This window comes from Sporisorium graminicola, chromosome SGRAM_8, assembly GCF_005498985.1.
Source record: "Sporisorium graminicola strain CBS 10092 chromosome SGRAM_8, whole genome shotgun sequence".
NCBI lineage: Eukaryota > Fungi > Basidiomycota > Ustilaginomycetes > Ustilaginales > Ustilaginaceae > Sporisorium > Sporisorium graminicola.
Genome location: NC_043738.1, coordinates 1,432,438 through 1,448,602, shown reverse-complemented (window position 1 = coordinate 1,448,602; position 16,165 = coordinate 1,432,438). Strand labels below are relative to the sequence as shown.

At 56.1% G+C, this 16,165-nt stretch overlaps 5 protein-coding genes across 5 annotated transcripts; 3 read left to right on the top strand and 2 right to left on the bottom strand.

The window, feature by feature from the left end:
* Positions 1 to 1,224: 1,224 nt before the first annotated feature.
* Positions 1,225 to 2,265, bottom strand: EX895_006252 (uncharacterized protein; the record flags this gene model as incomplete). The annotated part of the gene is made up of 1 exon (XM_029886844.1): positions 1,225 to 2,265. The coding sequence occupies one exon, from the start codon at positions 2,263 to 2,265 to the stop codon at positions 1,225 to 1,227; it is 1,041 nt and encodes a 346-aa protein (XP_029737157.1).
* A 1,642-nt stretch (positions 2,266 to 3,907) lies between these two features.
* EX895_006251 (uncharacterized protein) lies at positions 3,908 to 7,531 on the top strand (the record flags this gene model as incomplete). The annotated part of the gene is made up of 1 exon (XM_029886843.1): positions 3,908 to 7,531. The coding sequence occupies one exon, from the start codon at positions 3,908 to 3,910 to the stop codon at positions 7,529 to 7,531; it is 3,624 nt and encodes a 1,207-aa protein (XP_029737156.1).
* Positions 7,532 to 8,172: 641 nt separating this feature from the next.
* Positions 8,173 to 9,390, top strand: EX895_006250 (uncharacterized protein; the record flags this gene model as incomplete). Its single annotated transcript, XM_029886842.1, has 1 exon — positions 8,173 to 9,390. One exon carries the CDS (start codon positions 8,173 to 8,175, stop codon positions 9,388 to 9,390), a length of 1,218 nt encoding a protein of 405 aa, XP_029737155.1.
* Positions 9,391 to 10,341: 951 nt separating this feature from the next.
* EX895_006249 (uncharacterized protein) lies at positions 10,342 to 11,976 on the bottom strand (the record flags this gene model as incomplete). The annotated part of the gene is made up of 1 exon (XM_029886841.1): positions 10,342 to 11,976. The coding sequence occupies one exon, from the start codon at positions 11,974 to 11,976 to the stop codon at positions 10,342 to 10,344; it is 1,635 nt and encodes a 544-aa protein (XP_029737154.1).
* Positions 11,977 to 14,178: 2,202 nt separating this feature from the next.
* On the top strand, positions 14,179 to 15,676 carry EX895_006248 (uncharacterized protein; the record flags this gene model as incomplete). The annotated part of the gene is made up of 2 exons (XM_029886840.1): positions 14,179 to 14,205; positions 14,300 to 15,676. The coding sequence occupies 2 exons, from the start codon at positions 14,179 to 14,181 to the stop codon at positions 15,674 to 15,676; spliced, it is 1,404 nt and encodes a 467-aa protein (XP_029737153.1).
* Between the last annotated feature and the right edge of the window lie 489 nt (positions 15,677 to 16,165).

Here is a 16,165-nt window from a genome sequence, read left to right as displayed (position 1 = left end):
TACGGAGAGTAGGCGAATGGGTAGGCTGACCTAGCCAGTCTGGGACGTGGACGAGAATGAATGCCTGCCGAGCTGCAGCAGCAGCAGCACCAAAAGCGGTAATTAGTAAGGGGCGGTACGAGCAGCTGGCCCGAGGCGAGAGCGCAAACGAGGGACGGAGGTGGTGGTTGTGATGGTGGTGGGCGTTCAAGTTGCGAGACTATGAATGTTGCCACGGCAGGCAAGCTGAACAGAGCGCTGAACCGTAAGAAGACGGCAAGTCCACCATGAAGCGGGTAGGCTTGCTCACACAGCGTCTGCATACACCTGCCCATCATGCACGTTGCAGAGCTCTGCAGGACCAAGTCTTGGCTTTTCTGCAGCTGTTCCCGCCTTCACCAATCTACAGCAAGCGCCCCTAGGACGGACCAAATTGCCAGGACTCTTGGCTGCCGTCGTCGACCCTCTTGTGATTCATGTTCGATTCTTCAGTTGTCCGCCTGACCATAGCACGTTTTTCAGAGGGTGAGCGACCAAGCGACAATGACCAAAGAGAGAGCAGCAATACAAATTTCGAGTCGCGGACAGGCATGCCAAGAGTGAGAAAGCAAAGCAAAAGGCCAAGAAAAATGTGCTTTTCAAGCGGCTCTATTTGCGAATGCCCAAACGCAGTCAATTACAAAAGCGCTTGTTCAAAATGGTCTTGGCGCATGACGGCCAAGAACAGAGCGGTAACAAGTCGCGCGCACATTTCCAGTATTCGGCTCCATTGGCCCTTGTTGACCGACACACCCAAAACACCTGCTTAGAACTCCATAGGGCGGGGGGTTTCTCTCGAGCAGTGGACCCTTGTCGTTTCCAAAGGGACTCAATCTATCTTGGCATGAATTTAGCCGGAGACAGATACACAAATCGGCGATCGTTTTGCTCAGACCTCGACTCATGCTTCTGCACTTCTGTTCGTTCGTTGAGAGATAGGGTTGGATTCGCTAGCAAGGACTCATCGTGATGGCTTGCTAGCACGCAGTCATGGTCGTCGGTCTCGCTCGGCTGCAAGGCAATGCTGTCGCGGTTGAGCTGAGATGGTGTTTGGTGAGGTCGATTGAAAACAGATAAAAGTACAGGGCCTCGGGTATATGATGCGTTGACGGATGATGGACGACATGTAGATATATGCGGCTACATGGTACTCGACGGGCTGACAGACAAACCGCGGCAGCGTTGGCATCGAGCGGAGAAGCACGATCAGAAACGACTCCGCTTGATCCCTTGCTGCATCTGAGGACCGCCGGAACGTGCGAATGAAGGTTCCGCCTTTCTCTTTTTGCGCTCCAGTTCCTCGTGCATGATCTTTTCTGCCATGGTCATACTGCATGGTGGCTTCACTCGGCCTGAAGAGCTGCTGGAGACAGCTGTTCCATCCTGGCGCGCTGAATCCGCTTTCTTGAGCGGATTCGCCGGCTTGGATGTGGATTTGAGCACGTTGAACCCCATCTTGAAGGGCATCGAGGCAGGAGTCTTCTGCATCGAGGCGGGGGCGCTTGACGAAGACGGCCTAGCTTCCGTCGCGCCTTCACTCTTTGCGGAAGCTTTGGCACTATCAGCGCCTTGATCCGGTTTGCGAGCAAGGGAGCCGAGGGACAGTCCTATGCGGATAGGTTCAGACCCGTCTCTCTGGAGGCCTTCGCTGGTCTTCTCGAGTGGCGCTGTCTCTTTGTTTTTCACGGAGGGGCTCTTTGCTGCCTTGTCGATCTGCTCCTGCAGTAAGCGGCGTTGTCTCTGCTCATCGTCCATCTTGGCGCGCTCCATCTTTTGCAAAGCATCCTGCCTCGCCAACGCCGCGGGAGAGTTGTCGATCCATGTGAGGTACCATCCCTCATCAGTATCCTCTGCCTGCACGATGCCTTCCCTGCCGAGGTGCTTGACAAAGTCAGATAGGCTCGTCCACTGCGTTGCATTCATGTGCGTGTGATGGCGATCTGCGATGTACTCTTGATAGACCTGGTTGGCTCGAACGCGTCGAGCGCCGAATCGCCGGCTCAATAGCTGTACAAATTCCTTTTGAAACGTAGAACTGAAGTCGTCAATCACCCTTTGAGCGCCACCCGAGGCAGCAAGAGCGTCCATTTGACGGAAGTGCGCTTCCGATTCGAGGTGGCTGCGGTATCCATTCTCGTCTCGACACGCTTTCTGGCAGAGTTGGCAGTAGAATCGCAACTTGGTCAATCCCTTTGCCTTGATGGCGTTCGAGATCGCTTTCAGCGATCCTGCCTCTGCTTTTCCCATGATTGCCTGGGATCAGTTTGGAAGCTGCCTCTCTCGTTAATGGTTGAGAAGGAAAGGTCTGATGCAGGGTGGTAGCAGTGTTTGAAGTGCGAAACTCAGCTTTTTTGCCTCAAGTGCGGGTGAAGGAAAACCCGACTTCCGAACGGACCTTTTTAGGCACGTGACTAGCTGTGGCCCTAAGCTGTGAAGGTTTCCGCAAACCGCAGCCAGGACAGAGATCTCGTTGGAGCATGGGAGAGTGTGCTGGATGTAGGAGTAGCAAAGAGCACCGCATTCGTCCCGAGCAAGCATGCGATGCTACTATCCAGTTGGAGATCGCTGTTTGATGTTGGCAGCCGCCAAAATTGGTGACTAATAAATTGTGGGGTTAAACTCATCGTTTCCCAAAGTGTGGCAAGGCCTTCTGGTCGGGGTCTTAAATGGAGGCATAGCGGAGAGCATGTGCTCTGACTCATATCCTGCTACAATGATCTGGACGAGCTGCAATGCAGAGCAGGCCGTCGTCAAAACATCGATCACGGCGGCATTAGAACCCGCCTACGGCCTTTTCCCGTCTCTACCCATTGCGCCAGCAGATAGTGGTAGTGGGTGTGTCTTGGGCGTGAGAAGGACGCCCACAACAACGAACAAACTTATCGAGGGAGGTAGCCCATCCGGACAACGAGATAGACATAGACGATGCAGGGGCCATCGTCGTTGATCGTTGCCAAAGGATATGCGTGAACTTATCGTGTAACACGCCGCAGTTCCATCAACTTGAGAGCGTTGCAGGTGACCTGAGGATTTGCTATCATTCCTCGACAGTGCGCATGCTGTAAGCAAACGGCAACAACGATTTTCGGCAGACGAGCAGACGAGAGCAATAGCCTCTGTTTTGCATTTCATTCAGAATTCTTGGTGTCGTTGGGCCGCACGCACCCCTGCAGAGCCGTTCGTCTGGACTCGATTTCCGCGGCGGCAGGAACGCGTTCCATTAATTAAACACCTAAGAGACAACAATATCAGAAAGAGCAGGCAAAAGGGTGAATGCCCCCACGCATCTTTGCTCGAAAAGCGAGAGGGAGAGCAGGGTCGTGGTCAATTTTTTTGGCATTTTTTTTGCCGCTCTGTGTGTCTCTCTCAAGCGATCTGCGTCCGCAGCAACCGTTGCAAAGGGTGGGTCCTTGCTCGACGCTCGAATCTGCGCAGGCACAGGCAACATACACGGCTTTTGTCTCTCATTCGACGCTCACTCGACGCTTCCTCCTTTCGCTTTCCTTCCATACTCCATCTACGCTCTCTCGCTCGCCCTCTACTTGTGGGTAACTATCTGCCAAGCAAGTCAACGCTCTTGCGTGCTGGGACGCACTTGAATCCACCACCGCGACTGCTGTCCACATACCGGCTCGTCTCTGACGGCACATCCCTCGCGTCGTCTCAAGGAGCACACGAGACAGAACGACAAATCGATACAAATGGGCGCTTCGAAGTGCCTGTAACATCGACGAGCCAGCGCTCGCCTCCACCGCTCGGCCCCTGCCTTCGCCCAGACGCCTCTACCGCACACGAGAAGCTGCGCGTCGTCAGGCCCTTCTCATCAACCAACAACTTCGATCGACCGTTTCAGATGCGCTCCTATACCCCAAGCTTTGTCTAGAGCTCCATGCCTCTAGAACAGATCAGACCCGTCGCAGCGCTCAACTCGTCCGAGTCGCTGCGGCGTCAGAGCTACTTTGACTACGCTCCATCTTCTTCCTACAACACCTCGCAACACATTCAAGACGATGCCGACAGCGACTCGGACAGAGAGCACGTGGGTGGTGATGACGACGACTACGATGCATACTCCGACCGCCACAAGCGATACTCGACCTCTTCACGCTCAAGCGAGTCGATGAGCCTCGCTAAGCTTGGCGGCGTAGGAGGTGTCACCCGCTCAGGAAGCTGGGGTCGCAACTCTTTGCCAGAAGCTTCGCTCTCGTCTCGACAGACGGGTGATGATAAACGCTCCTCCTTGTTCAAATCACACCACTCTTCACTTGCCAGGTACAACGAGGATGACGAGGATGGAGAGGGTTCTGCCGGCTCTTCGGATGTTGCGACGAGCGACGCAACCTTCAACCCGCCAGGTCGGCGCAGCTCCGATAGCGAACACGTCACCGCCTCGCACCCGACTCTGTCTACCTCTCTAGATCAACCTCGATATGTAGGCGCACCAGCGTCTTCTCGCACATCCACTGCATCCTCCGCTGCCGCTTTCTCTCTGCGCTCGTTGTCCAATCGCAACTCGACAGGCAGCGTATCAAGTTCGGCCTCTTCCATCGTGTCTCGAGGCGAAATCGACCGACTCACCACGACAAACCCGACAGAATCGCCTCACACCATGGATACGAACTTGATTGAGAAGCTGGCCGAGCCCTCACATTCATCATCTGTCACCGCACCTTCGAGCCCCGCACGGATCGACACGATCGATCAACAAGAGCGCGACGAGAGCAGCACCACCGAAAGAGAGGACGCTTCAGATGCGGCAAGTGAAAAGACAGCAGATTCTGGTACGCCCTGTGATGAGGCCTCCGTCGCTGCAGAGCCTCCGGCCGCCCAACAGCCAGAGGATACGCGGAGTGTGACCAGGAACCCACAACCGCCATCGAACGTCGAGAGCGACGCCGTCGTTGCAGAGGCAACACCCGCTCTCCGACAGCCATTCACACCAACAACAAACGAAAGTCAGCCGATGGTCTCTCCTGTCGCGGATCCTTGTCTGACGCCCAGCGCCGAGGAGCTTTTCACGTCTTCGGCTACTCACGTCTATTCACCACTCGTTCCACGTCGTCATTCAGGAATGATCATGATTCGGTCACGGTCCCAGCTGGGTCTGCATCCTGGCCTCGCCATGACGTTCGCTAACGCAGACGGAGGTAGAGCGGCTGCTCGAGAGCGTGCTCGCAAACAGAGCGGCTGGGAAAATGCTCCATTCAGTGTCCTCGAAGCTCAACGACATGCCCGCTCCTTTGCCTATTCACAGCCTTCGTCACCGCCCAGCGCTACGACCGCCCCGGTGGCGTGGGATACCTCCGCTCCTGCTTCCTTCTTGCAGCCTGCTGCCAGCGTCACTGAGCAGCCGACCGTTCGATCACCAAAGACATCAGCGCGTCCTCTCGATCGTCCAGTTCTGACTCCGCAGTCATCACCTTCGCTGCCGCAGCCAAGTAAGGGCGCAGATGCCCTCGTGCCAGCGCAACGTCCAGCTCCTTTGGCGCGCCAGAAGTCAGAACTCGTGCTGTCTCGCTCGGCTCTGGGTCGCATCGACACACTACTCGGTTCGCCAAGCAACACTAGCATCGAAACTTCCCGCCCTCCGTCCGCAGACAGTGCGACGATCTCAACGTCGCCTGGCTCCAGGCTTCAACCTGTCCGATCGCCATCTGGCTCTGCCATCGTCGGCGCCAGCAGTGTGCTCCGGACGCCCACTACAGAGGAGTGGTCCCGATACCTAGAGAGCCAAGGCGTCGGACTCGGCGGCAGGAGAAGTCGATCGGGAACCAGCTTCAGCTCGGGCTCATCAGCACACCGAGGAAGTCGTCTGGCCCTTTCGAGCCTATCATCTACGTCCAAGCCCGACCTCAACGTCGGAGCGGCCGACTACGATGACGATAGCGAACTCGACAGCGACGACTCAGACGACCACGATCTCGGCGTCGAGGTCATGGAGAAGCTCAAGCAGCTCGGTCTCAGCCGTGCTGCTAGCAGAGCTGGCTCGGTGTTGGGAGATGAGCTGGCCAGCCTGCACGAGGTGGACGAAGACGACCTCTCGCCAATTTCGCCTCAGGTGCACCAGCTTCTGGCTCAGGCAGACGTAACGCCTCTCACACCCCTGGCCTCGACCAACAAGACACTTGCACCTGGATTGGGCGGTCAGAGCAGCTCCAACACACCGCAGGCTACGCTCGAGCGAGGGATCACAGTGCGCCTACCGCGCAGCAAGAGACCTACAGTGGTCGGCGAGTTACACGCTACAGCACACCTTCATCCGCAGGACCAAAGAGACGAAAAGGGCATTGCTGACTTCGAGATTGTCTCTGACATTGGTCGTGGTGCTTATGGTCTGGTCAAGAAAGCGCGCAGGAAAGGTCCCGACGGTCGTGCGCAAGGTGAAGAGGTCGTCATCAAGTACATCATCAAGAGTCGTATTCTTGCAGATTGTTGGCGCCGTCACCGTGTGCTGGGTCCCATTCCGGTCGAGATCCACGTCATGGACCAGCTGCGGCGCATTGCATACGTGGCACCCACCAAGCCGCGACCATGGTCGCCCAAACGTCCTACAACGCTGGAAGAATATCGTACGCAGAAACGGCTGGAGGCAGAGCAAAAAGACGCGCCGGTGAAGACCGGAGCAGTTCCTGCAACGCCGACTTCGCACCCAAACATCTGCAGGATGCTCGACTTCTTCGAAGATCACGAGTTCTATTACCTGGTGATGCCATGCTTCGGCCGCGGCCAAGATTTGTTCGACTATGTCGAGAGCGCGCCGGATGGTCTTGCAGCTTCTCAGTGTCGTAGCATTTTCGGTCAGGTAGCCGATGCGCTCTGGTTCCTGCATGCCAACAACATTGTGCATCGAGACATTAAAGACGAGAATGTCGTGTTGGATGGTGAGGGCAATGCGCAACTCATCGACTTTGGCAGTGCCGCTCACGTCCGTCCGGGCAAGCTGTTCGACACGTTCAGTGGCACGTTGGACTACGCTGCCGCCGAGATCCTGCAAGGAGAAAAGTATGCTGGCCAGGCTCAGGACGTCTGGGCGCTCGGCGTGGTTGGCTTTGTGCTCTTGTGCGGAGAATGTCCTTTCTGGAACGGCGAAGAAGCGGTGCAGGGCTTGGAGGAGGGTACAAGAGCCGCTCAGACGTTGAAGGAAAGGTGCATGATTGCGCGAGGCGGGCATGCTGATCCGGAGGATCTCATGGATCAGGACCTCGACCTGGCACCGCTTGACCCGGCATGGTCGCCGCGCAAGGGCAAGGAAGGACCGGAGCCTGACGGTGGTGGACGGGTGGACGACTTTGTGGATCTCATCTCGCGCTGCCTCGAGCTGGATCCCGAATTGAGGCCGTCCGCCGAGCAGATCTGTCAACACCGATTCCTCGCTGGGTCTGCAGGCTGGACCGGGCGTCGCGGGTGGCAGCGACTTAAAGAGCCGCTTGTGCCGTCTTGCACCACCTCGAACGAAAGCAAAGCAGCTGTAGCCACAGCGGCGGCGGCAGCAGCAGCAGTCTCTCCGATGTGATAGCTTCAAGCATCCGGTTCGAAACCTTTATTCGCATTGTGGTTTGAATCGCATCTGCATTGCATTTTGTATGCCACAGTGAGACCCGTGAGACTCCGACCCTCTTGGCTACCTTGGAACAGACCGTGACTAAATACCAGCCGACGCTTCAGTAAGGCGTTGTGCGCCTATTATCGAACGGTCGAGGAGCGAGGAGCAAGCGAACGTCGTTCATTTGCGCCTGTTGTCACGAAAGCGCATTCTCAGAGAAAATTGATTCCATCCACGCGTGTGGGCATTTTGTGTGTTTTGTGTGGTGTCTCAGCCAAACTAAGGAGAAATAACACAAACGAGCACATTTTAGCCAAAAGCGACGCTCTGCAGCGCAGGGGCATGTGTCGCCTTGCACAGACAGGTAGTGTAATCCACTTTGTGCCCCTCACCACCATCTTTACCCTCATCCATCACCACCTCTTCGCCTGTTGATCCAGATACCCACGATTCAAATAATCGCGACGCAATAGTTGTACGAATTCTCACAGGCTTGGTCGCCTCTCTGCCCCTCAAATTTGCGGTAGCTACGCGCAGAACCGATCACAGTCTGCCTTGCCATTGATCTAAGGGTAGGCCAACACTAGCCCACCATCCCAATCGCAGCCATCATGTCAGAGAAGCGTCGATCTCTCTCTTTGCAAACCTCACATACACGACAGCGACTGCCGACGCTGGCCGAAGTGCTAGCCCGTCGCACTCTGCCTCCCGTCGACCTTTACTGCTTCTACCTCTACCTGCAGCGCGAAGCAGCCGAAGATGCGCTTGACTTTTGGCTCGACGTCCAGCAGCACGAGAACCTGTGCAGGGCCTACTTCAAGGACTTGCGCAAGTCGGGCAAATCTGTCAAGGAGGATTGGCCACAGTACTACGCCGAGGCTCTCGAGCGAGGCAGCATCTACAACAAGATCAACGGCATCCACGAGCACATCAGCACCGCCAGAAGGGGAGCTGAAACCAGCTGGGACCACCAAAGCCGCGTTGACAGTCCTGATGGTAACTACTCGACCTTCTCACATGCGCCCAGCGCCCTTACTCCCGCTGCTGCCGCCTCTGGTATGGCTGGATCCTCGGGCGCGCCGTTGTCGGCACCTCGTTTCCCAGGTGATCCCGACTATCTGGCTCAGCAGACACGCGCGGAGAGGAAGAACATCCTCGCAAAGCGCGGCTCTGTCGCCCCCACTGTCATCTCGCGCTCGGCCGCTATCACCCGCACCGATCTGATCGCATCCGCAGAACGCATCTACGCAAGATATCTCTTGCCAGGCTCGGAAAAGGAGATCTACTTACCCGGCCCGCTCCGCATCAACTCTTTCCCAATCTCGTCTTCCGCTCTGCCGCACCCGCAAGATGCGGAACAGCAGCGAGCTCTGGCGCGCATCCCGGACATGTTTCACGCACAGAAGGAGTACGTCTTCCGCACCATGGAGGCCGACGTCTTCCCGCGATTCCTGCGAGCGAAAGCGTTTGGCAACCTCACACCCATTTCGGTCCTCGTGCGCCTTTCTCTCGGTCTGCTGGCATTGTGGGCCGCACTCGCGACCGCATTCAGCTTCATCTTCTTGGACGTCAACCGTGCCAAGCGATGCTGGGTCATCCTGCCTTTCAGTATAGCCGTGCTATTGTTGATGTCGCACCAGTACGAGCTGGACCCTATCTTGGTCTTGCTTTCCCAGAGCGAGACCACGCCGTTCAGGCTGATCCGCATACGCGAGCCGTATGTGCACAGGTTACTGCTGCAGAGATCGCTCAGTGTTTTGTTGCTGATTGCGCTGATTACTGCCGCACTTACTGTGTTGTTTGTGTTTGTGCCTGGACACAGGTTGTAGCCATCGCTCTTTCTTCGCACTTGTTTAGATGCTTGGAACGAAGTCTGGTACGTGAGGCGGTGGAAGGGCCGGTCCAGCACCGGTTTGCTAGGACTCTCGCCACGGCTCATCACTGCGCTTTCTTAACATGCTCTCTCACACACTCTTTTGTACGGCCAACTCGCGTTCTGTCTTTCACTCTTTTGTTTCGGTAATCATGCATCCCGATCTTGCGTCTAGGGGGAACTGTGTGATGTGCAATTTGGGTGGGTGTCGGGTGTGGAGAGTGTGTCTTGTGCGAGAGTCCCCGTCGGAGTTGACTGGCATCGCGAGGGCTCGTAGCGGAGATTCACGGCGAAAACTCACACCGAAGTGTTCAGCGACTTGTCGACCGCAAACACGAACTTACCTCAGTCCCTCGACCTCGAGAGTACACGGCGCTTAATGCTATGTTGTGCTGCATCGTACAGTGTCTAGGGTTCCAATGTACGACACAAGCCCCATTTCAAAAGAGAGCCTTCCACAAATTGCCCCGCAATGGACCAGACCATGATCAAAATAAGCTGCTTGGAGTGACTTACAGGCAGCTCACCGGTCAAAACAGCTTGAATGCCTATTGATCACCATCGCATGAATGTATTGAGCTGCCTCTCCATGCATTGAGCTGTCTCTCATTTGCCAGACGAATGTTCTCTCGTGTTTCGAAGGCCGTTAGGGAAACCGAGCACAGTCAAAATCGTTGCGTGTGAAACAATAAGATTCTTGTTGAATGCGAGCGGTGCTTCGCGGGAGACGAAGCACAAGCTAGGTATATGTACACAGGATCAAGTAACACGCCGAAAGTCAAAAGACCTCGCACGAGTAGACTAGAACATGCAAAAAAACTGATGAATGGGAGAGACCATAGCGAATATTACAAAGAGGGACAATAGATGCTGCAATGGGAAGACTGAGGAGTGGATTTGCTAGTGTTTAGAGGAAGCGACCAAACTTGGTACCGTCGACCTTGGCGTTAGTCTTGAGCTCACCGCGCTTGACAACGGTGTAAGCCTCGCCAGGCGTGACGTAGGCGGCTGCCTTGGGGCTGATCGACTTGACGCCATCGGCAGACTTCTGGGCCTGGAGCTGCTCAGAGGCAGCAGCGACAGTGCTTGTGGTTGTCATGGGTGCCTCATCGGTGGGGGTGATGGGAGCGGCAAAGTCCTCGTCGTCCGAAGTGACGGGCGAAGGAGGTGCGCCGGCAGGTCGGTTTGCCGAGGTGCCGACGGCGCGGTTCTCGCGCTCGGCCTTGGCGATTTCGTCCTTGGCAAGCTGGTAACCTCCATCAAGGACACCGACCCGCATCATGGAGAGCAGATTGTGGGCAGCATTCGAGTGGTCGTAGACACCGCCGAGGAAAGCAGTGGTAGCATCCTTGCCGATCTTGCCGGTGAGCAGGTGACGACCACCGGGGTGCTCATCGAGGAACGAAGAGACATCGTGGATGAAGCCATGGACAACCATGAGAGGGCGGGTCTTGGACTCCTCGACGAAGTCGTCCCACGAGATGACGGGAAGGTGAGACGAAGACTTGGGCCACTTGAGCTGCTGGCTTTCCTTGTGAATTTGCTGGAGCTGCATCGCGAGACGACCCTTCTTGACTTCGTTGTCGGGGAAAGACTTGAGGTGCGAAGCAAGGCCAAGGTAGCTCATAGCGGTGATGAACCACTTGGTTGGGTCGAACTGGTACCAGTGGACCGCGTTGCGATAGTCCATGGGGAACTGGTGGTGGAAGTTGTGGTATCCCTCGCCGACAGTAACGAGCGCGGTGAAGAAGTGGTCACGCGGCGTCATCTTGTTGTCGAATGTGGCCTCGCCGAGGTAGTGGGCGAGCGAGTTGACGCAGAAAGTCGAGTGGTGAACAAAGACGAGACGGAGCATACCGGCGAAGAAGAAACCTCCGCGCCAGTCGTTCCAGCCGAGGCCTGCAACCAGGGTGGGCAGACCAAAGCCGAAGAAGAGTAGCATGGGGATGTAGAACTTGTGCTGGAACTTAATCACGGGGTTCTTGCGCAAGTCCGAGATGTCAGCCACACCGGGCTTGCGACGAGGCCTGACGAGCATCCAGCCGAGGTGCGACCAGAAGAGACCAAAGTGGGCTCCGTACGGGTCGAGATCAGTGTCGGTGTAGCGGTGGTGGGCTCGATGGCCACGCGACCACCAGTGGATTGAGCCTTGAACGGCACCAGAGCCCATGCATGCGAGGTAGTACTGGAGGGGAGGAGATGCGTTGTAGGCGCGGTGAGCCCAAAGACGATGGTAACCAGCGGTGATGCCCAGACCGGTCATGAAGTAGTAGATAACGGACCATGCGAAGGTGTACTTGTTGAATGATGTGGTGAAGAGACCGTAAATACCGAGAATGGGTGTGACGGTAAGAGCCAAAAAGGAGACCCACTGGATCTCGTGTAGGATGTTCTTGAGCTGAACAGGTGGAAGAGGCTTCTCGGTGGCAAGCACGCGAGAGACATAGTCATCAGGGATGTTACCATCGGCGAACTCCTCTTTGGGAGCGGCCTGCGCACCCTTCGTAGCGGTCGTAGACCTTTGCTTGAGTTCGGCGGACATGATTGTGACGAGTAAATGGGGTGGTAATCGTGGGGCTAAGACAAGGTATCCTCAGTTTGACCAGAGATACTTATATCAGATGGTCCCTTTGGGGTTGCGGAGGTGCGGCTGAGATAGAGACGAGAAAAGTGCGGTAGCACAGCGCTTCTCTCTGCGTTTTCTCCCACGAAACGCCCGAACAGCAGGCAGTTGCCACGCACGGACAGGAGCACCACGGAGAGACCGCCCAATTCAAAGCTTCGGAGCTCACTGCAGAACTTTTGGTGGGGACCGCGAAGCCAGCCAGATGTGCATCATATCCCTTGGATGTCAAATTGCGCAGGGTTGGCCACCGTAAGTGCCATTTAGGACTTTTTCTCCGCCGCTCAAGAAACTGTTCCTTAAGCGAGGCAAGACAAAAAAAAGACACAGGCCAAGTGCCGAACGTGAAAACATGGCAAATGTTGGGAAGAGCGGTGAATCATGCCCAATTCTGTGATTGTGGCAAATCCGCCTCGCGCCTTCCGCACGTCAAACGTGTCCTCCCGCTGAAGGCTACAAAGGTGACGAGCAAGCCAACCACTCAGCATTGTTTCGTTCCTTTGACGTCCTTCCTGACAACATCGAGTTCCTCTTCACAGCGACGAGTCGGATAGATGTGGTGCTAGGTGTGCCGCAAACCTGAGACGTCTCTGTACGAAAGCGGATCGTTTGGCGAGGGTATCGGAGAATGCTTTCGGAGCCACTACGGTTTGAGGGCATGGTGCAAAGCTCCGGAGAACTGCGGTCCCCGAAGCAAGACAGGCCACAAGGAAGCGACCGGACTCTGCGAGTTCCGGAGCTTTCGGAGGTTTCGAAGTGCCGCTTTGTGGAGGTTTTAAGGAGATCGGCTACCAGCCATCGGGTGATGAAGTCACCTTTGTCGAATAGAAACAAGTCTCTCGTGCGGGAGCTAAGCGTCTTAACAGCGCAATCTTAGCAAGGCTGATGTTGCTAGTCCAGCTTGAAGTCCCTTCTCTACCTCGCCAGTCTCGTTCGTGAGCACTCCAGCGTCGCGTGCGGCGCGATCCTTATCTGTCGCAGCTCGTACCCTGGCCTCTGGTTGGCCTAGAGCCGGCAACGAGTCCTGCAGGTTGGTTGGAAGTGCATTGGGATGAGACTTTGAACTGCGACCCGCACGCTTTGACTAGAAAGGTGGCTGTTTGCCCGCAATTTCCGGCGAAAGACAGGTCTACCACCTGATCATGCTTGCCTTGCCGTTTATAGGAATTTCTGCTGCCGTTTATGGTAGGTGTTGAGATGTGACCTGATGGCTTTAACGGTTGCCCTGCATGGACACTGCCGCTGGACACTGCCGCCTTCAGACTACATATAGCCATTTGGACATAGTTTCCATCGTTGCGGACAACCTACGCCCCCCGCTTCCACTTCAACTAGCCCCTTCTTATCTGTTCATTGCCCCCGACGAAACTACAAACTACAACGGTATCCAGATCCATTCATTGTGAGTATGTCGCCTGGTCATCGATGGCTGAGATAGGGAGGAGCAGGGGTCTTGTCTACGATAGGGCTGGGGGGCGGAACTCAGCAGCTGCTCGATGTTCCAGCAGCTGGCACTGCAGGCACGTTTTCCGACGTCCTCCTTCCCTTGCGGGGAGTGCGTCCAATAGATTTCCAATGGATTTCCACTTGATTTCCACTTGCACGGGGCCACTAAAGGCAACTGCCGAATCAAAGGAAGATCTCTCCTAGGGTCTCACAAGCAGTCTCGACCAGCTAAGCCTGCTGCCACCATCGGCACTCGCGCTCTAATTTTTCACGGTTACGCTCCCAGCGAGGCGGAGCAACAGTCTCCTAATTTCAGACGGAGTCGGTGGCCCTCGCGTCGTCAAATTTCTTCGCTCCATCTCGTCTTCTTCCAAAAAGAAAGAAAACTGGAATTTCTAGGCCTGCAGCTGACTCGAAATCGCACTCTTTTCGCACGCCTCTCTCTCTCTCTTCGCGCACCAACCAAAGTCCAGCGCTCAACCACGTTGAGGTTTAACGGTCTCATTCAACACTTCTTGCCACCACCACCACCCACCACTGTCTTCCATGGCTGCCCGTCGTCCTTGTGCAAGACTTGCTCACACCTTCCTCAGGAACACCACTCTCCCTGTCGTCCGAGCCAGTGCTTCTCCCGCCACCATCCTCCCTCGCACCTTTGCCACTTCTACAGCCAAGATGTCCGTCGCTGTCCCCACCGACTACGTAAGTGCCCATCTTAGCAAATCTCCCAAACGTCTGCGCGCCAAGGCCACCATCGCTGACCATCATCGTAACCGCTCGTTTTCGTCTCCCACAGAACAAGGTTCTCTACCAGTCTCTCGCCGAGGCTGACCCCGAGGTGCAGCAGATCATCGAGAATGAGACCTACCGTCAGTTCTCCGGTCTCGAGCTTATCGCTTCCGAGAACCTGACCTCGCTCGCCACCATGGAGGCCAACGGCTCCATCCTCACCAACAAGTACTCTGAGGGTCTCCCCGGTGCCCGCTACTACGGTGGTAACGAGTACATCGACCAGCTTGAGGTGCTTTGCCAGCAGCGTGCCCTCAAGGCCTTCAACCTCGACCCCAAGGTGTGGGGCGTCAACGTCCAGCCCTACTCTGGCTCCACCGCCAACTTTGCCACCTTCACCGCGCTCCTCCAGCCCCAGGACCGCATCATGGGTCTTGGCCTGCCCTCAGGTGGTCACCTGACCCACGGCTACTACACTGCCAAGAAGAAGATCTCGGCCTCGTCCATCTACTTCCAGTCGTTCCCTTACAACGTCGACCCCGCCACCGGCTACATCAACTACGACGAGCTCAAGAAGAATGCCGACCTCTTCAAGCCCCGCATGGTCATCTGCGGTGGTTCCGCCTACCCGCGTGACTGGGATTACGCCAAGCTCGCCGAGATTGCCAAGACCCAGTCCGCCTACCTTATGGCCGATATCGCACACATTTCCGGTCTCGTTGCGGCCCAGGTGCAGAACAACCCCTTCGAGTACTGTGACATTGTGACCACCACCACCCACAAGACGCTGCGTGGTCCCCGCGCTGGTATGATCTTCTTCCGCAAGGACCGCGATGCCGAGATCGAGGGCCGCGTAAACGCCGCCGTCTTCCCCGCCTGCCAGGGTGGCCCCCACAACAACACCATCGCCGGTATTGCCGTCGCCCTCAAGCAGGTTGCCGACCCTGCCTTCAAGGTATACGCCACGCAGGTGATCAAGAACTCGCAGGCCATCGCCAAGGTTCTCTCCGGTAAAGGCTACAAGCTGCAAACCGACGGCTCGGAGAACCACCTCATCCTTTGGGACTTGCGCCCCCTCGGCCTCACCGGCTCCAAGGTCGAGAACATCTGTGACCTTGCCCACATTACACTCAACAAGAACGCCGTGAGCGGTGACACCTCGGCTCTTGTGCCCGGTGGTGTGCGTATCGGCACTGGTGCCCTTACCTCGCGATCCATGGGCGAGAAGGACATGGAGAAGGTCGCCGAGTTCCTCGACCGCGTCGTGCAGATCTCGCTCGACATCCAGAAGACCTCGGGCAAGAAGCTGGTTGACTTCATGAACGCTGCCCGCCAGTCCGAGGCTGTGAAGCAGCTCAACAAGGATGTTGAGGCCTTTGCCACCAGCTTCCCTCTTCCTGGTGTCCCCGACACTTCGGTCATCAAGAAGCCCGCCGGTCACTAAGCGCGGTCTTGCCTTGCCTTGAACCGAATCACCTCGTCTGCATCTCTTTCTTCTGTTTCTTCAACCATGGACAAGTCTTTTGTTTTCCACCATGGGCACACTTCAACCTGTGCATGATTCCCGCTCCCGTGTCGAGCACCTTTTTTTCTTTTGTCTCGTTGTGTCCTACATCATTATTTCTCAGTCGTCACTCTCATGTACAATCAGTCGCCTCGCAATCTCATTCAACCGAAGCGGGGTCAAGCATCCTCCCTTCCTCCGAACTCTTTTCAGGGCGTGAAGAATTGCGTTGAGAGTTGCTTGGGCTTTTTTCAGGTCCTCGCCTGGCCTCTGATCGGGGCCCTAGTTGTGCGAGATCGGAGATGTACGCGATCTGTGTCATCTCCATGGACGAGGTCGGGTTAAAAATTTCAGATTCCGAAGTCAAACACCGATTTAGTTGTAGCCTCTCTCACACAACGTCACAACGCACGACGCGAATTTTTTGGG